The 24792-nt window shown below is 40.2% G+C and overlaps 1 protein-coding gene across 5 annotated transcripts in view; it reads right to left on the reverse strand.

Annotated features, from left to right (window-relative positions):
* ADAMTSL3 (ADAMTS like 3) overlaps positions 1-24792 on the reverse strand; it is a 190637-nt gene that overhangs the window by 165305 nt on the left and 540 nt on the right. For 3 of the 5 annotated variants that reach the window (XM_026856436.1, XM_026856434.1, XM_026856437.1), the window contains exon 2: positions 22611-22702. In XM_026856436.1, the coding sequence (XP_026712237.1) occupies positions 22611-22685 (75 nt within the window). In that variant the 5' untranslated portion in view covers positions 22686-22702. Of the gene's footprint in view, positions 1-22610; positions 22706-23563; positions 23690-24792 lie in introns of those variants that run through there. The other 2 variants (XM_026856435.1, XM_026856438.1) reach the window with 2 other exon arrangements.

The raw sequence follows: 24792 nt of genomic DNA on the forward strand, positions 1-24792 counted from the left end.
CTCCAGGTGCCTAACCCTTTAACAGTGAGATAAACAGCACCCAATGGGTTTGCAAGGACAGCACCACCCTTCTCTAATAAATTGCTTCCTTCTCATCCTTCCCCAGTATCCACACTGGATAATTGCTCTAATAATGCTAAAAAAAAAAGGGTACAAGAAAGGTGTGAATGCTCTCAGGTAATCAAGAGTTGCATCTAAACTGAGAAGCCTCCTAAAAGCTGACATAAAGCAAGAATTTTGGACAGGTGAAGCTTCATGGCACCATTTTGTAAGGAATTCTGCACAGCACTTGCAAAATGCCCCTTTGTTTTCGTTTGGCTACAGTGATATGCCCACACTGACACGACTGGAGGATTCAGGATTTAAGGAACAACCACCTCAGATACAATCAACCTTTCTACTTGCAGGTTTAAACACACCAAGGAAGATAATACAGGTGGGTAGCAATTCACATGTTTATATGTGAGCAAAGTGGGACCCAGCACATTGTTGGGTACTGCAAAAAAATTTGCTAGTCACTATGAAATAAAGAGGTTAATGATGAGAGAAGGTAGGATGCTAGCCTTTACACAAATACTTAGTTCCTATACAGTATATTATATGGAGTTAGAAAATACCCTTAGTTCTTATATACTATAGCAATATAATACTATTCATCAAGAGATCTCATATGACTCAAAGTTGTCATTATCCTCATTTTACAATGGCGGCTCTCAGGAGAGTCTGGCTAAGAATGACATGGGACTCCTGACTCAGATTTTCCCGATTCTTTTTAATTTAAATTATAACCTTAATGTTATTAATGTTATGTTATGTTAGTGTGATTATTTGTATTTAATTTCCTTTTGAGTTTTTTTCTTTAGTAGTGATATAATTTGAACTGACATAGTAACATGCTTTTCATATACTTCAGTTAAAACTGTGCCTAAGGGCAGTGAAATTCTCATCCATAAGCTGTTTAAGGAAAAAAAATCTGGCACTCAGAAGCCAAACACCTGCTAGAACTAGTGGCGGATCCAGATTTTTAAGAGAATTCCTGTTGCATAATGAAAACACAAAGAAGGGAAATGTGTGGGGCAATGGAATGGTATTAAAACCACGGCACTTAGGGGGGGAAAAAAAAACCCAACACTAAACCACTATGTACTTCAGAGTTAAATACTGAAGATCTTGACATTAAAGATGTTCGTAAGTGCAATTATAAACAGACTTTTGTACTGTGGGGAAGGCTGAACACTGACTCTTTATCATCTATTGCCGGGCATTGCCATGCCTTTCATTGCTAATGACAGGGAGTTTTCTCCCTGCCCTCAGTCTCAGTACATCTGCTTCTGATTCAGGTGGCAGGGGAAAATTGGCAAGTATTCAGCCTCAAAAAAGCCTGCCCTAGCACTAGTAATTTTTCTTCACTGCAAACTGTTTATGCAATGTTGTCATCAGTAACAGCATGGTGTTTATCATGAACCGAACAGGTAGATGAAATGTATGGAATTGCTCTGCTACTGTAAATGACTACAAATTCTCATAACAAAGAGAAACAGGCAAACTCTCAGCCGCCAAGAACTGGAATAACTTCCCAATAAGAAAATACATCTTTGGTGCAACTTTTTTGAAGATCAAATAGCCCAGAACTCAAGTAGAAGAACCAAAAGAGCATGTAACTAAGCAACTCTGACACATTAGCAAGATAGAAAGTTTCTGGCAAACAATATCTACCATCACGAAACTTCTTAGTGAATGACACCCTCAAAGAGTCCTGTAAATACCATATAAACAGGTATAATCCTTTAATATGAAGAATAAGGTGCCAAGATTCCTCTTCAGAGACGTCAGTTTACTGTAGGATACATAAATATCCCTCTAAAAACAGAATATACTGATGTCTTACACACAAAGGTCACACAGCTATACTGAAGTAACTAAAACTAAAAGAACACGAGACATAAGAACAATCTTTATTGATCAGTGGTGTTTGCTGATCTACTTCAGTGACTTCTACAAAGAATAAATACACATAGATAAGGCTGTGTAAAGCCTTGTGCATGTACAGATCAACAGAGCAAAATTGCTCAAGTAAACGGAGAACTGACTTCAGTGGCGCCAGAACTTCTCTTGTACGTTGTAAGGGCACTAACATGATCTGCATGACACAGACCCCAGAACTGGGTGGGGAAACTTCTGCAGCAAGTTCATCATTTCTTTTTAAAATAGGAAACACTTTTCTAAATGATGTAGTCAGTTTTGAGTGTATCAAGGAAAAGGGAATATACCTAATATATACATTATTTCCACTTTTAATTACCTTCATTGCTAAAATTTTATACATTTTTACTCTAAACTTGCCTAGCTTCTGATCTAGGCCTTTGGATGGGCCTATAGGGGGGGTGTGGGGTGTGCTATATTACACTGTCCTTTATGCTAAGAAATAATTTTCGCTCTTTTCCTCAAGATGGAAAAGGTGGTGTGTGGTGACCTAACGCACCCACAAATGACCAAAGTACTTACAAACACACTGCTGTCCCATGGAAGAGGGCAGCTTGGACTAACACTGTTCTTCATCTACCTTTTTCAGCAGAGCACTGAGAGCGCCTGTCTTGTCAGCACGTCTTCAAAGAGGGGCTGGAGTGGGGGCATCCCAAAATTCTAGTTATAAAGACAGACCACCCTGAATAAGAGTGTAAATAACCTAAATGGTTCTCCTCCCTGTTACCTCTAGCTGATGAATCCTTTCTCACCTGAAAGAAATTAGACTGTAGAAAATGCCACAGCCAGATGTTCAGTCTCAGGCTAACTTGTGATTTACAACAGCTCAGCACATGAATGTGTCTAACACATTGTGAGGAAAATGTGATTTTTCCACTCTTAGTTTTCCACCACTTCTGATAATTTTAGCGATATTAACCCAGGTCTTTGTCTACTCTTCTTTCTCCATTGCAGTTAAGTCCCTTTGCAGGGTTTATGGACTGAGCAGCCTAGCACATTGACTTGGTCAGGCACATTTTCACAATAAGGAAGCAGTTAAATGGTCATGGCTCTGCTGTAGGAATGTTGGTTTAAGGCTATTAATAAGGCACATGAGGTGAATGCCTTTCAGCCAAGCGCCCTCCACGTGTGCACACCTGTTTCAGCATGATTTTAAAGAGAAATTCCCGACAGAAACTGTTCACAGCACACAGTCTCTAAGCCTCAAATGCATTTTTGCAAATGCTCTAGAGCTTTTAAGCTTTTTGTGCTTTACTGATGTCAGGAATACTGATACAGCAACCACCAGGTAAAGCACGCTACTTCCTAGCAAGCCATTTTCCCCTAAGAAATTATCTTTCTCTTATTAGCATCTCTGTCATCTACCGCGTTGAGATTATTACCACTGATTTCCCAGTATTTTGATCATTCCCACCTGGTTTTCTGCTGCCAATATGCTTTTTCCTGACCCAGGCCCACTGTTCAAACACTGCAACTCACATCTCCAAGCACACATCCATACTGTTATATTTTTAATTTAGCCTTATTTAAATCTCAGCTTCACTATTCCCTCAGTCCAGTGATGCCAGTCTTGATATCTTTGATCCATCCATTTTCTCATTTCCTCTTAATTTGGGGGGGGAAGAGAGGGTAGTTGTTCTCCAAGTGTACTCTGCCTAGACCTCGTCAGTAAAAGAATTTCAAGCAGGGCAATATTTTAACTGGGTGTTATATCGAGCCAGACACACTGTCCAGCATTACCAAGCAAAGGCTGACTAGGAAGAGGTCAGTAAATGAACAAAAAGCAAATAATGTAACAAAATAAGCAGAAGCACCCTCAAAAACCAGTCTCCAAATCAGAAAAGACCAAATATGAAAGAGGACCTAGCATTAATCTGAAGACTGTCCCCTCCCTGGTCACAATTCATCTACTAGCATTAACTGACAGTGTTTCACATGTACACTTACTAATAAGCCGGTACTTAATGTACACTTACTAATAAGCCAGTACTTAGATGACTATGCTTTAGCAGTAAAAAACAGAGCAATTAAAAGCTCACATGACAGGCGCTGCAGGCATCTGTTCACTGACAACAGTTAAGGCTAATGGTCATTAGTTTAATGACTCTCATTTTTGTTCTTCTACACGATGTGTACAGTAATGCTGCAGGACTGATATGGTGAAGGCGAAAGAACTCTTACTGATGTGAGAAAAGATAAACACAGGATCTGCTGCTGGAAAGAATAAAATAAATCTTCTGAATGAACCAGAATTGCTGAAAAGTTAAAAGACACAGCTGAGCAAGTCAGACATAAAATGAAAGTAGAAACTGCTAATTCAGAACAGGATGCCTGCTCTAATCAGGACAGTTTCAACACTACAACTTTATTGCCCATCTTCCATGACCGGCGAAGAAATGTCATTAAGCAGTTTTAAAATGATCCAGGTGATTACAGAAAGACATTCAATGAACACGACAACAGAAGAAGGATGAAAAATGGACAACACTGAAGAACATCTGTAATTCAAAGGCAAGACATTGTCTAGTGTTTTGGAGTTTTAAAAAGTGTGACGCCCTCTTAAATGCTCTGTATTTTCTTATTTAAATATTTTAAGCACCATATGCCTTCACTGTGACCAATCTCACTAACATACCATTTTTAACCCTCTAATGGTAGCGAGTATAAGCGGTTAAAACAGGTATCACAGAAGGAACATTGAAAGATAGGCCATGTGATTCTACTATTCCTAGTCACTCATCTTGTATTCTCATTCGAACAGCTGAAGTTGAGTGAATTGCTTCACTGTGTGTGCATTACTCTGGGAACTTGGCTACCATATCCACAACATGGGATCTGCCAATACATACCACCTGCGTACTGAGGGAACGGAAGACCTTCCTGTGGAGGAGTATCTTCCCATCCTGTGTGGGTGTACAGAAGCAGATGTGTACGTACAATGGATAGCTCCCAGGACAGATGAACTGAGACATGTCATAAGTCATGCACCGCTTTCCAATAATGATTATCTTTCTAAGGGAAATTCAACACAAGAATTTTACTCCTTTGGAATACCGCATCAGAGATTATGATGGCACTGTAGATGGCTAGTAAGCTAAATTGTCTGGTTTCCTTCTCTTTTCTAGCAGTTTGAAGAATCTAACTGCAGGGGATGATAACTTTTGAGTATGTACCTAGTTACTGGCATTTCACTGGATGTACAAGCAACTAAAAATTAGACACAGAACTGAACACTAAGCAGAGGCTGTAGTTAAGATACTGAAAAGCCCTCCTACCTTAACCAATAGGGGAAAGGTTGTGAAGAGACTGACTCCTACTGTTGCTGCTGGTCCAGTCAAATCTCTTAACACATTTACCTTTGTCCTGGGTTTTGGCTGGGATAGAGTTAATTTTCATAAGAAGCTGAGAGGGGGCACAGCTGACTGGAACTAGCCAAGGGGATATCTGATACCGTATATGACACAGATGGTGAGCAATTGCATTGTACGTCACTCACTTTATATGTTCTTTTATTAGTATTACTGTTATTACCATTTCTCCTCTCCTTCTGTTGTCCTATTTAAACTGTCCTTATCTCAACTCACAGGGTTCTACATTTTTCTTCTGATTCTCCTATCCATCCCACCACGGGGGAAGGAGTGAGCAAGCAGCCATGTGGTGCTTAGTTGGCAGCTAGGTTTAAACCTCAACAGTCTTGCATGCAAAGTGAGCAATTATCTCTAAGTGACACAGACATCTTTTAGAAGGCGAGTCGTTTGGCCTCCCCTGCTTCAGCAAAGTGGAACACACCACTATTTTTCTCAGAAGTAGGACAGTTACTAAAGAACAGCTTTTCAAAAGCAGCTTTTATATACTGAATTCTAAAAGAGTACACATAATCTTGGTTTGTCCACTTGACCTTGCCTTCTGAAAAGCTGTCATGCCTCTCGTAGGACAAGGGATATGTCGCTCACTACTACAAACAGTGAGGACGAGGGGAAATGCAGAGTTCCCAGTACAAGCCTGATTTCTAACCAACAGTGCAAAATCACCTATTTTTGCATATCTAGCAGCTTCTCTTTTACCCCTACCATTTGCCCATAAGGTTAAACAAAATTCTTGACAGCATAGTTTAATTTTCAAGATTTACAGAAGGGCACTATTCCTACAAAATATTTTTCAACCACTCCTGAGCACTTTTGGATGGATCTGTGGCAATAACCTCCCCTGAATTTTCTTGTCCGCAGTCAGCTCTTAGTTTGCCAGTACAAGCTAATGTGAGCTAGGAGGCCAACCCTAACAGTTGAGTATCTAAAGCTTTAGCGTGGTTCCAGATTCTCATATGTTTGTCTTTAGCATTCTAAGGCTTTTCAAAATACAGACAGAATCCAAGAACAATGGACTGTGCAAAGGCAGGGAAATAAATTAATCCGCCCCTTTTATTTAATTGCAGAGGATTCCTCTTGCCCTGTATATCTACGACTTCTCAGACTAAAGACAACCATGACACTAAAAACTACTGAAGCTAGAACCTACACCATCTAGTGAATTCACAAACAGTGGTGTGAAATAATGTGCTCTGATTCAGTTGATCTGTTCTTATCCTGCATAATTATACATCTCTTCACGTTCTCCACTGCTTTACAAATTGCAAACAATAAGATAGTCTCACTCTCACAGTTAAGCCATGCTGAAGTTAACTGTGGCAGTAATCCTGTTTTCATCTGCACTTTTTACAGGCCTGGCTTCCTCTGCACTCTATACACAGTAAAACATTATTATATGAAGCCTAAACAGCATCCATTTTAAATAACAAGACCAGAATATAAATCTTAACCTGTGTATTTCTTTGCAAGTTTGGCTGTACTTGAAATTATCAGTCCAGAACATCTCTATTTCAGAGCCCAGTCCTTTTTGCCAAGAGAGATATTCTTTTATCCTGATTATAGTGAAAAAAGCCAACTTGCTGGCCTGACTCAGGCTGTAATCATTCTGTGCCTTTATACAAGCTTTTTATAGTTCCTGGTAGAAAGGCTGAAGGGAATCCTACACATCCACACAAGGTCTGAAATTTGTTGCACTCTTGCAGAAAACCATCCAAAAAAAATGACTGAATGAGACCTGTCCCTTCCCTATGTGCTTTTCCTCTCTTAGACTCAAGATGATGTATGATTTCCCTCATTTTGTGTTACTCCAGCTTTAATAACAGAGGAAAGAGCTGACTGCAAATTGTTATATAAAAAATCCAACCAATTTTTCAAGGAAGAATACCTACTTATATAAAATCCTCAAAGAAGCAACTACACACTTTAAAAGGAAGTATGGGACAATAATTAAGTCAAAATGTCCATGCCAAGATGATCTAATATGGTCTCTGAATCTCAAAATAAACCAAAACTATTCACTCCTGCCATTTACAAACACAGAATCATTCCATGTTGCCTAAAAGCCATAAGAATCCAAACCAAATCATCCTAATTTTACAGATTAATCAAATGCCTCATGCAGACTGTTGGAGGCCAGTTGGCAGCCGGTCACGAGTGGTGTCCCCCAGGGCTGTGTGTTGGGGCCACTCCTGTTTAACATCTTTATTGATGACCTTGACAAGGGGATCGAGGACACCCTCAGTCAGTTTGCAGATGACACCCGGTTGGGTGGGAGCGTTGATCTGCTCAGGGTAGGGAGGCTGCAGAGAGACCTGGCCAGGCTGGAGAGATGGGCTGAGCCCAAGTGGAGGAGTTTCACTGAGGGCAAATGCCAGGGGCTGCCCTTGGGCCACAACAACCCCCAGCAGGGCTACAGGCCTGGGGAGGAGTGGCTGGAGAGCTGCTAGTCAGAGAGGGACTGGGGGGTTGAGAATGAGCCAGCAGTGTGCCCAGGGGCCAAGAAGGCCAATGGCATCCTGGCTTGTGTCAGCAATAGCGTGGCCAGCAGGGACAGGGAAGGGATCTGAGCCCTGGGCTCGGCACTGGTGAGGCCGCCCCTTGATTCCTGTGTTCAGTTTTGGGCCCCTCGCTACAAAAAGGCCATTGAATGACTCCAGCGTGGCCAGAGAAGGGCAACGGAGCTGGGGCAGGGTCTGGAGCACAGGTCTGATGGGGAGCGGCTGGGGGAACTGGGGGGGTTCAGTCTGGAGGAGGCTGAGGGGAGACCTCATCGCCCTCTACAGCTACCTGAAAGGAGGGTACAGAGAGGGGGGATGAGTCTCTAACCAAGTATTAAGTGATAGGACAAGAGGGAATGGCCTCAAGCTGTGCCAGGGAAGGTTTAGACTAGATATCAGGAAGTACTTCTTTACAGAATGGGTTGTTGGGTGTTGGAATGGGCTGCCCAGGGCAGGGGGGGACTTAAACCTGGAGGGGTTTAACAGTCAGGTTGACCCAGCGCTGAGGGATCTGGTGGAGTTGGGAACCATCGGTGTGAGGTTAATGGTTGGACTGGATGATCTTCACGGTCTTTTCCAACCTAGACAATTCTGTGATTCAGACTGGGAAAACACAGGGCTGCACTCCCCTCCTGGTTTTGCTCCTTCAGCATCAAGCAAAAGCCTGATATCTACTCTAAATCAATCTGTTCCATACTACTGCTATCTGGGAGGCTGGGCGCTGAAGACATGTAGGAAAGGGACAGCTTTTCTCCCAGTTCTCTACAAGGTAAAAAAATTACATTTAAAAAAAATCCAGTAATATAACAGGAAACCTTGCACTTAAATCCTCAAGTCTACTGTGAGTGGACAAATAGAAAAAAGGGCACTCCACTTAAATAAATATTCCACCTACTACTAATATTTTTCTCCTCTCATGTTTAGGAAAAACAGCCAATTTGTACTATTTGCAGAATAATATTCAAGGAACAAAGGAAGTTATGTACAGCACATTTTTAACAAAGTCAAAATACAGAAACCAAATTCAGCTTCAGTTGAGAAATGCTTTAAAGAAATTAAAGTTAATAAAATAAACCCTTCTCTGTAAATCTCCTCTTATAATTTCCTTTAGTTAAAGATAACAACGTATTGGATTTAAGTCCCTACATAACATATCAAATGCTTTTTTTTTTTAGTTTTTACAGAGGATCTATTCATAGAAGCTTGTATTTGCAACATATGCAGCAAATTATACTATTAAACACTTAATCCTAATAAAGATTAAATTTCACCCCAACAATAAAGCTTGCACAAATCTTGCTATACTTGAAATATGATTCTAGAAATAGCCAATAAAAGTCATAGGTAGCTATCATGACAATTAATAATTGAATGTTTGAGATCTAAAGTTAGCTGTTCACATTGAAATGTTCTGATGATATATTAAGAATAATTATGAGTAATTTTTTTTAAGTGGTAAATAAAAGGCCAATAACCCTTAAAAAGGTATAGGAAACCAACAGATAGGTGGGAGCTCCGTGAGTCAGGTTACACGTCTCTGAAAATGTGAGCTCTTACGTGCCCTCCATAGTAGCCATGAATGGACTGAGACCGCTGAGAGGCCTCTGCAGCTCCAGCGCCTTGCAGAAGAGCCAAGCACCACACCAACCCTCACACAAACCCACAGAGAGAAAAACAACTACTGCAGCAGCGATCCTCTGGTACCAACATCTACATAAACAGCACAGGCTGTTAGGGCAGCCCTCTGAAAAAGGAATGGATGTAGAGGAGCTACAGCAGCATTTTCAAAGCTGAACAGAACTTTACAAGTATCAACACAAATGCCCCCACAAAGAGTACTAAGTTTCTGAAAGCAAGATCCCTTAGAATCAAGCATGTCCCCGCCAACCTAAATTTTATTTCAATTCAGGCACTCCATATATTGTGTCTGACCTATCTGATGTTAATTATGCAGCTCCAAAGAGGATTTTCTTCTAAGCTACTTTATTAAAAGAGCCAATTCCAACACAAAAGATAGATCAGGCAAGCAGGCGCCCATTTTACGAGACCAATCATGCCACTGCAAGCCCCAGTTGAAGCAAGTATTCAGCCTAGCAAGCTACATCACTCTTCATCATTCCTCAGTTTTCTCAACCCATGCTCTCGTTTAGTTGTGCAAAAAGATCTGGTTGTGTCTATTTTCTTAACCTAAAAATAATAGCAGGGGAAATAATTGTATATTGTTTTATACAGCAACCCTGTACCTTATATGCAGAGAAGAGTCTGTCAGGAACCTGCAGCTATCTAACGCTTAATTCAGACTAAAACTCAAAGAAAATTGCAGTTTGCCTGAGACTTTGTTAGTGCAATTACATACACACTATACATGCACATATTTCCATATACCATGCATATAGGTGTTGAAAACTTCAGCAGTGAATTGAGGCTTTCAACATTGGACACCACCAGCTAAAAGGGGGAATTATATTTTTTTAGGGGTGTTAAATGCTGCTTTTAAGAAAAATGTGCTAGCTTTTTTCTGCAGACAAAGGTATATACACCTTGACAGGTACTAGATACTTTTGATTTAAATTGAAGATGCAGATGTAACTTCTCAGAATAATACAGATGTCCAACTCTTCAAAACACATCAACCTTAGACACCAAAAATATCACCAAGAATTTGGGTGCTTTATCACGAAGACAGGTTAATGGAACTGGACCTGCCTCATCTCACTTGGGGAATGCCATTATTATAAAAATTAGTAAACTGCCTAAGTAGCATGGAATAATTTCATGAAGGGGTTCAGAGTGGTCTGATTTTGAGAAGAGCTGGGGAAGAACTAGCAGGTGCAAGGATGTTGTAGCAGAAAACTCTTCTCTCAGGAGACTGGACAGAGTCGATGACATGGGAAACCTGGGTTGCCAACTTTCTACAGAGTATATAACCCTGAAACTCTGGGAAAATGAGTTGAATCATGAAGGTTGAAGAGAGAGGCCAGCCCATTACTGAAAAATAATCTAATTGAATTTTGCCAACTTTATCTGGATGATTCCTCTCAAGATGAAGGGCTAGTGCCACCACTTTTGCATTGCTGCTCATCTGTTTTCCTTTTTCTCAGCTCCATTCTTTCACAGACCCAAGTGGAGCTAAGAAAGCACATTAGTGAAAATTTCCCACAAAGGGTTGTGTTTGTGCAGCCAGCTAGGCTTTCCCCACACTTAATGCAATTTTTCCTGAGAGGAGTTCCTCAGAACTCAGTATCCTTACTCTCAGAGTAAGGTGTTCTTGAACAGAGCAAGACCACGTTGAGTGGTAACAGTGGAACCTAAAGGTTGGCTTTGACTATTCTGATCCAGACGTGCACATTACTGGTTAATGTTTGCAGAATTCATTCACATTTTGTGCCAGAGGAATCTCTTACTTCATGAGTTAAATTTTATTCATAGCTGAAGCCTACATTCAAAATAAGACTGGGCTATTATGGAGGCAAAAACTTATAAAAATTGAAAACTCCCTTTGAAACACATGCTTTCCAGTAAGAGCAGCTAGCAAAATGCAAAACACGGTCAACATTCCAACACCATGATGTCAATTTTCATATGCACAGACAAAATGCTACATGTAGAAATCAACTCTCTATATCTTCCTTATTTATGGCGTGCTTGTGTTTCCCTCTATTTTCATTAGTAGAACTGCACCGTGCAGTGGAGAGTGCAACCCCTTAAAAGGTTCAAAGGAATTTTCTGAATATAGTAAATCTGGCAAAAAGTCACATCGATTTTTAAAAAGTGAATTTCCATGTTCTGCTTCAGTTCTCCTGAAAAATAGCATACATGCTCTAAGGACTGGTTTTGATGTTTCCCTCTGCAGTAGTTCAGAGAAATTCCTGCCAACAGGGATGGTCTGGAACACCTGATAAAATGGTCTTCAGTGACACACAATAAAAAAGTGACATGTGAAAAAATGGAAATCACTTCAGATTTTGCAAGGTTTACAAGCAACAGGCAAATTATCTTTTTTATTATCTCCTTTTTTTTTTTTTTTTTCCAGAGGGATAAATACAGCCAATTTCCAAGAAAACTAACAGCTGCAGACAGAGCTTTAAATGCCATCTGTCCTTAGCTGTTACATGAAGAAGAGATGAAATGATTCACACCACACAACAGGAAATATGATAACCAACTAGTTAGCACTAATGAAATTCAGCTTCAGTTTGCTTCCTATGGGCAGGTCTTACTCAAGAAAAAAAACTCCCACTGATGTCTCAGGCCAAGTGCCTGCAGACTTCACTGGCACTGTTACTCAAGTGCGGAATGTTGCACTGTTGAAGTAGAAAGCCTGAATTTTACAAAATAAGGTCTCATTTGTGGCACAGCAACCTAATGAAGTCCATGGGGCTCCCCAGCCTGGATCTTTTTCAGGACTGAGGTTTTATAGTGCCTAGGCTTAGAGTCCTCATACTACCACTGATTCAGTGTGAACTTTTGGCAGACAAAGAATGATGGAACACTCCTACAGTACAGTTGAAGAGGACGAGGTCTTTTCTTCAGTATTCTCAAGAGCTGGCCTTAACGTTTGAAATAATAAAAAAGTCCACAGTTCCTACATCTTCCCCATATCTAAATAGTGGCTTCTATGTGACATACGACAGATGGCTCAGAGGTCTAAATTCAGGAAGAAAAATAAGCAATTATCAACAAATACATCATTGATGCTTGCTAAGGACATAATTCAAGCAAGTTCAAAAGATCAGAACACGACCCACATGTTCTGTTTTCCCAGCTAAGGCCCTTCTCAAGATGGTTATCTACAGGAAGAAATTTTCTCCAAGAAAAGCTTAGTGTTTCCAGTACATCTCTGTTGCCTTTGGAGAAACCATGCAAGTTTTTTAAAAAAATTAAAATTCAACACAAATAAAAATTTTAAATACACAGAAAATTCTCCCTTTCAAAGCAACACGTTTAAGATTAGGTAAAGATTTAAAAGGTTGCAAGTTAAGAACAGGTGATACTAACAGGATATTTGAAAGGCCCAGGAGACTTGCAACATTAAGTAAAATGTATTTGCCTCCTGATCTAATTGCTTACTAATTTTCAAATCTATTCCCACTGGATAAGTAATGGCATTTTAAGCCCAGCTCCTGGCATTAAAAATACATTTATAGTTTCCTTTTAGCAGAAGATAAACAACTGCACACTAAAAACCCATATGTTAAGATGGCATTCTGGAGGTTTACTTATAGTTTTAACCAACCTATTGTGTTCTAAATTTAACTGGAAGAGGTAGGAAGAGGAAATGGGAAAAGCATTTGGGTGCGCAGTTTCACACTGGGGTGAAGGCAAGTGCTCACTCATGCAGGGAAAATGTCTGGAATATCTATGTCTTACAGAAGGACTGACCACATAATTAAGTAGAACTTAAGCCAAGCCTTATTTAGTAAAATATCAAGAGTCATTTCTCTATTTATCTTGCTCAAGGAAATACTAGTGTTTGTTTAAAAACAATAAACTACTCCTGCAATTAAGATGACCCAAACTTCCTTGCATACTTTAAAAATCATTCCAAAACTTTAAAATTTGAAAACATGCCAGAAGCATAATTAAAATATTTGTAAAGAAAAAAATGTAATAGCAATATAAAAATAAAAAAATATTCCAGGCAGACACAAAAAAAAGCTCAGAATGTAAACATGCATTTAGTTTGAGAAGTTCTTATGCATCCAGGACATAGTTCCAGTCACACCTGGCGATTGGAGAATATGTTTCTTTGTTAGTTTTTAAATGAGTCATAAGCAACAGCAAGTCTAGGATTGGTTCTAACTTCTAGTTCAAAAATCCTCAAATGTAGCTCCAGGGAACACCAAAATAATAGAAGAACAGCTGAACAGGTTCAGACCAAGGATCCATCTAGTCCGACAGCTTCCAACAGCAACCGTAACTGACACCCAAAGAGCATGTCTGGAGCAAGCACGTCCAGTACTTCCCTGGACTCACCTACTTTTCTTCGCCTGCTGTGGCTTGTTTATATAGCAGTATTTAGTGGATCCTTCCAGTACTCAGCCTGTCTCCCCTGAAACCCATGTAATCTTCTACTCAAAAAAAAAAAAACCAACCCCAAAAACACTATGGCAAGGAGTGCCAAACATCATTACATGGAGGACAACGATCTTTCATTGTTTTGAATCTGTCTCCCAGTAGTTTTATTTAATGGCATTCAGTTCTTACGCCGGAAGAAACAAGTTGCCAGCTGATTCCTGTCTAACCTTTCCACCCCGTTCATAAAGGCATCAGAACTGTATACAACACTCAAGCGTGGGCAAACTAGGTATTCATATAGTGAAGAGGTGATACTCTATGCTTTTACACCTTCCCTTCATAGCATTTCCTACCATTCCATTTTTACTGTTAACTGCTGTTAAGCTCTGAGCTGACTGTCCCATGAAAAGACTTACCTGAGAATCACCGATCTAGAGGAACAGTGAAATGGTTAGTCACATAATGCACCTTATACTTAAACAAAGTTATAAAATCAGGCCACAAAAACAGAGTCTGTTAAGTAATCTTATCAGCTAGTGGTATTAGTAACATCCCTACATAAGCCTACAGCACACACAACACATCTCTCCAGTGACAGATGTATTCCCTCTTCTTTCTGACAGAAGTGTTGATGAGATCAGCTGAACAAATCAGTAATATGGTGGATGTACCTGATAGTTTCCAACTAGAACATCATCTGTGAAGCAGGCAATACTCAAGACACTACTATGCTATTGGGTTTTTTCAGCCAACATCCATGTTAGTCAACCAGGGAGCAGTTTAAAACTATTTGGAGGCTCAAGAAAACAAAACATCAAATGACTAATGAGACTTTGAAAACATCTAATAAAAGGAGACTCTCAAGAGAGGAAGCCAAATCATATTTTAGCATATTTCACATTATGCGTCCACAGAGAGCACTGAGCTTGTTTAGCCTTCTGCTTCCACACCACTGCTACACCAACAAGAGGCTGCAGTAGCTGGGAAACCAGCAAAGAAAATTCTCACCAGAAGAGACAAATCTGAATGTATCAGAACCAGTACTTGCATTGTCCTTTCACATTTCACCATGCCAGCGGATGACCTGGAGCAGCCACATATAGAAGCAGGAAAATTGCAACAAATGGGGGTATTTTTTTGGAGCTAGTTAAGTTCTTGCTGAATCAGTCAGTTGGGAATAAAGCCAGTTTCTGCAACCTTCTCGGAGCTTCTGCAAGGTGCAGGCCAGGAAACATTTATTGCCAAACAGAACTTGAAAGAACACAATACCTTACTCTTCACATTCTGCCGCAGTGCAGGTGTGCCCATGTCATCTTACCTCTATGATACCAAAAGGCATTAGATCAGGCAGCTAAAACTATCTTTACATCTGCATTTACTATAGAGTGAGCCTCTATGGGTCCTTTCACATATACATACTATAAACGATACCCTGTTCTGCTTGCATGCACTGACAAGAGACTGTATCCTATAAATTTTAAGCAGATTCAAGTTTTGGCAAAGCACCTGATGACAGAAAAAACATTACAGAAATACATGTTTCCAAATATAAACAAATGCTGCACTTACTTAATGCTACGAAACAGCATCATTAACCAGTTGCGACCTCCCACCGTGCCACAAATGACAACAGTTAGCATACAACAACAATCTAGTAATTGCAATCGTAAATGCATTTTTAATATTGTTTCACAATTTAGTCGAGCTGACTTGCATTCGCTGTGTTTCTAGTGCATCCAGAAGCATGACAAACTGACAATTCTTGGAAACCACATTTCTCAAAACAGACTGAGAATACTGTTTTCATTTTCTCTCCATAATGATGTTAAATCTAATAAAAATAAAATTAGAAACAGAAATAACATTGTTCCTAAACAATTTATGTAATATGCTGTCTGGAAAGGATATATTAGGCCAAGTTTTTAAAAACTGCCCTCCCTTTATAAACACATGATGCTTGTACTTGCACTTCTCAAATATGATCAAATATCTATCAATCATACCCTGGGCTTCATCAAGAGCAGTGTGGGCAGCAGGGCAAGGGAGGGGATTCTCCCACTCTACTCCACTCTTGTGATACCCCCCTGCAGTGCTGGGTCCAGCTCTGAGACCTTCAATAGAAGGATACAGACCTGCTCAAGAAGGTCCAGAGGAGCCACGAAGATGCTCAGGGGGCTGGAGCCCCTCCCCTGTGAGGCCAGGCTGAGAGAGTTGGGGGTGTTCAGCCTGGAGAAGAGAAGGCTCCGGGGAGAGCTTACAGCAGCCTCCCAGTGCTTAAAGGGGCTACAGGGAAGATGGGGAGGGACTCGTTATCAGAGGGTGCAGAGATAGGATGAGGTGTAACGGTTTTAAACTGAAAAGAGTAGATTCAGATTTACTATATAGAAGAAATTCTTCCCTGTGAGAGCGATGAGACACTGGCCCAGGTTGCCCAGAGAAGCTGTGGCTGCCCCCTCCCTGGCAGGGTTCAAGGCCAGGTTGGACGGGGCTTTGGGCAACCTGGGCTAGGGGAAGGTGTCCCTGCCCATGGCAGGGGGTTGGAACTAGATGATCTTTAAGGTCCCTGCCAACCCAAACCATTCTGTGATCCACACACCCAGGTATTAGAATTTGCACACCAGAAACCTATTATTTCAACTGAGTTTTAAGGCCGAAAGTTTTGGTTTAATCCGGTAAATGATGACAAATGCTTAGCCAGACTGTTGGAACTGCCTGAGGCACCTAATGCCTGGTTCCCACTCGATTAATTGAAATTTACCTCGTTGCTTGTTTTGAGAAATCCAGCTAAGCACCTACCAATACAGTTAAACACTTAACAGTATTCGTGTTTAATTTATGTCTCAAGTCTTAATGAAAGTCATCAAAAGAAAGGCTTCACATCACACAGACCCTTCTGAAAAAGCTACTATATCTGCATTAAGTTTAGCACCCTTGCGTAGCTGATGGTCATTAAAAAGTGAATTTCTAGAATTGTACTTCCTCCTAGAAGATGGAGTGAGGCCATTTTGAAAACATGGCCCCTAAATTCAAGAGCACTTGACAGTCCACAGACTTCAGCTAGTATCAAGGAAAATTCTCCTTTTATGGGAAATAAAGTTATATGTATGCTTTCAAAGCCTAAAGGAATTATTTATCTATCCGTGACAATAAAGTGCAGAGGGCATATGAGAACTGCAGCACTATACAGTTCCTGTGTGGGTCTTGGATGTCTCTCCAGAGTTGCCATGGCTATATCCAATGTCCTTTCTGGAATGCTGTGCTCACTAGCAAACTGTACTTCAAAAACAAACCCATTCTTTCACCATGCACAAACTCGCTCTGTTTTACAGAGATTTTGCATAATAACAATTACACTGGAATTGTTCGAGTAAGACTGTGTAGGACTGTACACAGCCACAAGACTTCATCATCAACTATATAAAATCTTAACACACTGACTTAAGAGCAAAGTACAACATTTGCACAGCGTGGTATAACTCAAGCCCAACAATTTCTTTCATAGTCTCACAGCACAAACAAGTACAGAGGCACATTTATAAATCTGCTCCCACTATCACCAAAATTAGTATCTTTTACTACTTCGTTGCAAGTCACATTATATTTGGTGTTTACTTAAAACCTCAGCTCCTGGATGAAGGTGAGCATGGAGAATGACTTTAAGAAAAGCTTCAAGCCCCAAAATTGCAGATAAAGACATAAATATGTGAACCCTACAGGTTCTAAAAGAAAATTAAAAGGACTCATTTTTAAATATATATTCTTTCGAAGTGAAATTCATTATTTTCAATGGGCAAATTGCAATTCCTGAGCAAACAGTAAAAGGGCTTTAATATAATGTATATTTTCTGTGATGCGAAGGCAGGAATGGAATTTGGTACATTGTGCAAAACTGCCACCTCAGTGCTGTTTATGCCCCAATTTGGTAAGGAATATGAAGGATCCAGCTGCACCAAGCAGACCTGAATGAGTAATTATCAACGACTAAGCGTTCAAGTATCTGCTAAAACCAAAGATCATCCTAGAGCTATTCCTTCATTTCTTCACGACTTTTTCAAGATAAATTAGAAGCCACTGGCTGTTGTGAGAGATTATTCCTACACTTGAGGCTTCTCTAAAAGGGTTCAACTCTTGGATATCTAGTTTTGGAACCAGCAATTTGCAGCTCTACGCACAACTGACTTGAGAATCTCTGCTCATCTTTAACTTCATCAGAAATTATCATCACAGTGAGCACTGATAACCACATCTGAAGACAAAGAATTCAAAATCTAGCTGGATTAAACCACCTTTGCTGCATTAGACCATGCTTTAGCTGAATAATCAAAGCTTGATTTTTCTGAGTTGCATCACTGCAAGCATCATTCATAATCACTACGATAAAAATATTTACTGAGAAAATGAAAACAAATAAATGGGATAGTAAAAGGCTGCCTTCACTAATATCATCTGCACTCCTGGTCATCTCCCGCAGCTGACAGTTTTTAAGTACATTTTTACCAAAAAGTATTCATACATAGTTTGCGTCTCCAGTCACAAGGCAGATTCATCACAATTTTTCTGGCAATTCTACTCTTTTGGATTGTAAATTGGGGGTAACAGCAGTTCAGATCCTATGAGCACTGGCTGAGCAATCATTATTAGTCATAAATTCAAAGCAAGTTCAGAAACTTACATCAGTTTTCTGGTAATGCTGTCACTGAGTTACAACCTTGTCAATAACAATGAATATTTTAAGTCAGAACACTTCTACAGAGTCTCAAAAGTGTTATTTGTCTATAGCAGAGGCATTTCAATCTTCCAACTAAGAATAAACCACAGGCCTATTGAGGCTGATGGCAAAACTCCAGGTGGGTGCAGTATTGCAACCTGCCTACAAAAAGGGGAAACTGCTTCAGATTTAACTCTGGACTTGCAGATCTCATCCTGATATTTTTGATTAAAGTTACTGGAGATTTAAAAGTCCTTACTATTATATGGCCGGTAGATCCTAATCTATTTTCTGAACATTGGTGTGCAATACATTCAGTGACTGTAAAACAATATTCCAAAGGTTTTCCACAAAGATGGTCTCCAAGTCCACTATGTCATATAATGGACATCAGATTTTTGGCCTTGCAAAACTCAACCTTAAAGACATTTACTATGTTGGTAGTTTTTGGCAGATTGGTTATGGCAGAATCATTTTGAATAAGATAATGTTTTCAGCATGTATATCCTTTATATCCAAAATATCACAGATAGTTAGAAAAAAACATAACGCAGGCAGGGATTGCAGAAGCATAAATCATGGGAGCAACCAACGGTTTATTCAATGAATATGTGACCTATGAAACTTTCCCTTCCATAGAAACTCAGAGCTAATGCTTAAACAACCAGACGTGGTGTCTTTGCTGTTATTCTCTCCTCAGACATTAGCAAGCCCATGGTCCTTGGAAGTGAAACGTTTCATTTGGACTGTAGGAACCTCAGAAAACATCAGCATATTCCTGATTTGAAAACAGCATACCAGAGAATAAATCTAAAATTAACTGACATGTAAAATCCTTGATGACATATATTTGTCTATATCAATTTGCTAGCCATCATTTCTTGTTGCCATTAATCCATTATAAGAATACACAGATATACCTTCTTACATACATTTCATAACAAACGTAACAGTGTATAGGTGAATGGTGTAATAAAACGTTATCACAAGGTTAAGAAAGAGTTGGTTACCAGGCTGAGCATCCTGCCTTTTCAGTTACCAGTATGAAGCCATATGTACTCAAGAGATCACTTAACAACAGCAAAATTGGAGTTTGATACTCCTATTTTGTTTATTGGCTTAGACATTTCCTAAAAATCTGTAGCATTGATAGCTCACCTGCCACCATGCAAGAAACGTGAGGAGCTTTTTACACCATATTTAGCAATAAATACACATGAATAGTTAAATTCAAGGCCAAGGATATAGTTAATGCTCACCAATATACCAATATCAATACTGTGAAATACAGTAACATCTTTGGATAGATTCACCATTTACATCTTTAGAAATAATGAATTGCTGCAATCATTTGTGGTGGTTTTTTTGATTGTTTTTAAGAAAAAAAACAACCATTCAGACATGATTTGTTGGATTACCACTGGCTTTAGAGTAATGCAGTTCCATTCGTTTAATTTATATTGGCACATATCAGAAAAAAGCAGGCTCAATGTCTGCATGAGAACCCAGCCAAGGCTAGCCCATAAGTGATCTCCTCCTGAGTCATTCATGCCACCGATCTTGGTCACAGAGCACATCTAATGAACAGACAGCTCAGCAATGCTCAGTGGTAAACTATTCACTGAGTTATCCTATGAAATCTGATTTACTACTATAGCTACCAATCTGCCCTTGAGAAAATAATTTTGTCCAACTGGAGACCCTGCATATCTGTAAGGGCAGAGTTCAGTTTGGAGCCCAGCTAAGCACCCTGCTGTGCTCGTTACCATGCTACAAAGAATCAGCAAGGGCTCCTATAACCAAAGCTAACTTCCATTTCTCCTCAGTAACAGCTACCGCTTTTTCACAACTTCTCATGTTAAAGTTTTCTTTGCGTTACATTCATACCACATTTCCACCACATTCTTTTTAAATGGTCATTATTTTATTCTATACCTGCCTCAAGCAGGATGAAATTAATCAATTGCACATAAGTGACATGACATAGACTTGTGACCTTGCCCAGCATCCAATTGTTTCTAATTGATTAGCTCCAGACATAAGCACTTTAATAGCCAAAAACAACACAAGTGGAAGCTATAGTGCAATATTAGGGTAGAATGACTGTGTGTGGTCCATATAGTATGGCCCCAAGCAACCAATTAAAGAATTAATGGTTATTGGATACCAAAAATGTTATGTTAAATAATATAAAATATCTTTAATGTGCCTAAAGTTGTGATAAAATACCAAAAACTCAGGAGCAGAAGGGCCTCCTTACAAGACTGGGGTTAAGTGCTAATGACTCAACTATGCCAAATAGATCAGAATAGTTGAAAGGACAATCAAGACCAAAATCTTCGACCTGGATTGAAATGTTCATAAAGCCACTCACAATAGCCTATTGATTACTACAATGTGTTTGGGTTGTTTTTATTAGAGAGACAAGTGAAGCTGTGCCAAACCATTCGTGGAGAAGAGGAAACTATGCCACTACTGGTTCCAGTTCTACAATAAGAAAAATATGAAAAAAAAAAAAAACAAAACAAAACAGAAATAGTGTAAAAAAAAAAAAAATGTCTCTTGATAACCAAAAGGCCCAAACATGAAGTTGACATTTCCCTTCTCTGAACTTCTACTCTCATCTTGAACAGAATTATGAAGTGAACTTTACATACCATTTTGAGTGTTTTACAGGGCACGTTAATACTGCATCACTCAACTGCTCACACACAAAAATACAAGCTGGAGGCACAGCATATCAGTAACGTTTTTCTCCTTGCATAAAAAATATGCAAGCAAAAAAGCAGAAGATCCCACTGTTGCCCTATCTGCTTGGACATGTGCTGAATGAACTATGTTTTACTGCACAATTAATACACATTATTAATTTAATGGCAGGTCCTTTACTCAAGTAACCAGTGTGCTTTCACGGACAGCTGCAGTAACACACATACAAGAGGTGTTCATCAAGAGCAGCTGCCAACTGACTCCCAGTACACAGTCCACTACACGGTGCTCCTGAGGATGGGTTGGAGTCCCATTCCCACCACCTCAAACCCCAAAGTCCCCTCTAAATGGATCACAGCTTACTCAGCTGTCTTGTACAGTCTCCTCAGTTCTTCATACTCCTTTTGAATTTACTTTTGCCTGCTGTATTATCCTTCAATTCAAAATTCTTCAGGATGTCTGTTTATATAATGCCCAGCACACCAGGCTCCAGTCTGAAACCACCATTTCTCAGCATAGCAATAGTACAAACAGAAACTACTACAGTACTTCAGAAAAATGACTCTATTTATTAAAAAAAAATATTTTTCAGTTTATTTAGCTGTCCTTTTCTAAGGAGTTCTGGATTTGAGTGTACTTAAGACTGAAGAATCCTTGAAACGTTGTGCTGTGGGAACTATCAGTATAGAGAATGACATACTATAACAACATCTCTGCCGCATGCCAGCACACCATATTTCTTGAAATACTCACTTCTTGGAACTGATTAGGCTCATGTGTCAGGCAATAGATCAGTTGGCAGCTATGGTTTTCCTCCATGGTTCCTGTACGCATTGAACACTTGAAGCAAAGGCCTTTTTGGACCACCTTTCCTTTCACTCCCTTCCCCCCCAACACTGACTTCCAAGTGCTTTAGATGTTTCCACCCAGGTATTTATATAACTTTTGTCACTTACAGTATCTTAACATCTATCAGGTGATAGACCTCCTGGGGGCAAAGAGCAGCTGTACTGCCTAGAAAGACCCATGGCATTACACATCTGGCAAGATCTCTCTTTGGTCCCCATATAGGAAAGTCAGGTACAATATTACTAGGAAGAGAGAGAGTATCGATTTTTCACATGGATGTCTTTGAAATTCAGTTCAGTGGAAGGAAAACTTTCTCTTTGGGAGCGTTTTATTTACAGTGTAGTTCCTTCAGCAGCTTTGTTGGATTATTTAAAAAAAAAAAAAACAACAAAACAAAACAACCACAAAACCAACCAATAATTCAAACTGTGCAGCACATAAAGGACCAGGTATGACAATAGCAACAAGTTCATTACCTACCTGTAGGTGAGCATAGACAGCAAGAGCAAGCCAAGTGATCTCCCAGGAGAGCCCTGCGGCTTTAGGGCTGGCCATCCTCGTGCCTCGGGGCTCTGCTGAGAGAAATTGTTTCAAGTTACAAACAAAATCAAGTGGGCTCCGCCAGAATTTCAATGACTAAAGCAAACTGGGCAAAGGCATGGAACCGGCCTTTGGAAGCAATGCAATGCAAACACCGGAGTTTTGTACTGGCCAGAGGAGCAGAGGAGTGGTGCATGCCATGAGCACAGCCTGCAGGGTTGATGTCGTTCCAATTAGGGAACAGAAAGGGGGGGGGAATGAAATGTTTGGGGATGCTGGCAATAGTGGGCAAGTCTGATTATCTCCTGAATGCAGAAGAATTTATGAAATTGGGAATGCCTCCCATCTTGATCTCTGGAAAGTAAAATCCAAGGAGCATAGGATTTCTGATGTACTGTTCCAGCCTTTCACCCACTCAAAGCTGAGAGCCCAGCCCTGGGACTTCCGCAGTTATTTGCACTGCCTTTGAAAGCTCTGATCATAACAGCTCAGAGAAAAAACGAAAAAAAAAAAATCCATCATCATAACCATTACAGGGCCAATATGAAAATGTCAGTCACTTTCAGCAAAAAACCTTCAGTTTAAAATGGCCAACATGGAAAAAAATCATGCAATAATGCTGCTTAATTCTGTTAATTCCTGGTGTCAATGCACCCTTCTGCCTCAGACTATTCATTACTACAGTGATCTCAAAACAGTAAAGTTCCACACACCCCTAACACACCCGCACACAAACACAACCAGCTCCCTCTCCCTCCCCCAGAAACCCCCCCACTATTTTGCCAAGGCCCACAGCGAACGCAGATCTCTCCTTCAAGAAAGACATCCCAGAGGAAAACCGTCTATCTAACAGTTCTTGCACCTGTCAACTAAACATAATAAAGATTCCTTACAGAAATAAGTGGTTTATTCCCTCCGTCCAGGCAGATTTTTAAAGTTCCCCTTCCTGCCAAAACCTTTAGCACTCCCGGACGCTTCTGTCACTGAGGAGCTGCAGTCAGCCACGGCAGTAAGAGGGGGAAGATTCCCTCCGCGCCCCCCACGGCCGCGGGGCGCTGCCGAGACCCACGACCGGCAGGACCCCCCCATCTACTTAGGAATGTTTGCCCTATCCCTGTTTCGAATATCACTTCTCAAAATTATTTACCCTCCATAGTGAGGCTGTCCCCTGGGTCCCCGAAGCAAAACCTGCAGAGTGGGCTATTAATTTCTCTGCCAGATAGACGTATTTAGACAAAACAGTTCTGGCTGCGTTCCTACCACTGGCATTAGCCATAGATTACATGGAAAGGCTTGGCCCTCAGATTCTAATCGCATTTTCCAAACTTGAACGCTGGTCAGCATTTCTTTGTTTTTCCCTTTCCCACTGCTACTCATCTCTGTGCTCTCTACTTTCCCCTCCCAGCTTACTCCGATACCTTCCTTCAACGCTGCTCCCAGTCATCTGCTTCAGACCAGTTAACCCCGTGCATCCCTAACCATAAAGGATAATCAAACATCGTGTACACAAGTCTTAGAAACATTTGCTCATCTCCTGCAATAAATCTGAGTGTAGAAAAGTTGAGTAATAGGAAGTAGCATAGGCTAGCTCACATCAGATTCAGTGACTTAAGTGAGGCTACTGCTTACACACTTAACTCCTCCTGTGATCTCAGTCCCAGGTTATAGGTTCTATGCCTGAACTTATACATCATGTAAGAAAACTGAAACACCCGCAAACATTACCCCTCAGGAAGATTTCAGACAGCAGCATTATAATAAATATTGCAAGTACCTTGTGGTACCTATCTAGTAAAACAGCGACTGGCAATATGTTTTGCCCAAGCTATTGAAATGACATAGCGTGGTTAATCCTGTTCTTCCTCATCACCCATGGTCTGGGGTTTTTGCTTTTATTACATTGAAATAATCATTTTTGTGTGGAAGATGAGCACTGAGGAAATAACAGTATTTGGAGCATAAAACCAGCCTCAGCCTACTACTGGAAACTATACAGGGTTCCAGACAGCTTTTAACAGGGCATTTTCCTATGCAAAACTCATTCTCATTAAATGCTGATTTTTTTTTGGTCTCCCTTATCCAATTTATTTAATTTCTACACCTCCGCCTCTCTCCACTCCCC

This window comes from Athene cunicularia, assembly GCF_003259725.1.
Source record: "Athene cunicularia isolate RWA chromosome 10 unlocalized genomic scaffold, athCun1 chr10_part1, whole genome shotgun sequence".
NCBI classification, from domain to species: Eukaryota; Metazoa; Chordata; class Aves; order Strigiformes; family Strigidae; genus Athene; species Athene cunicularia.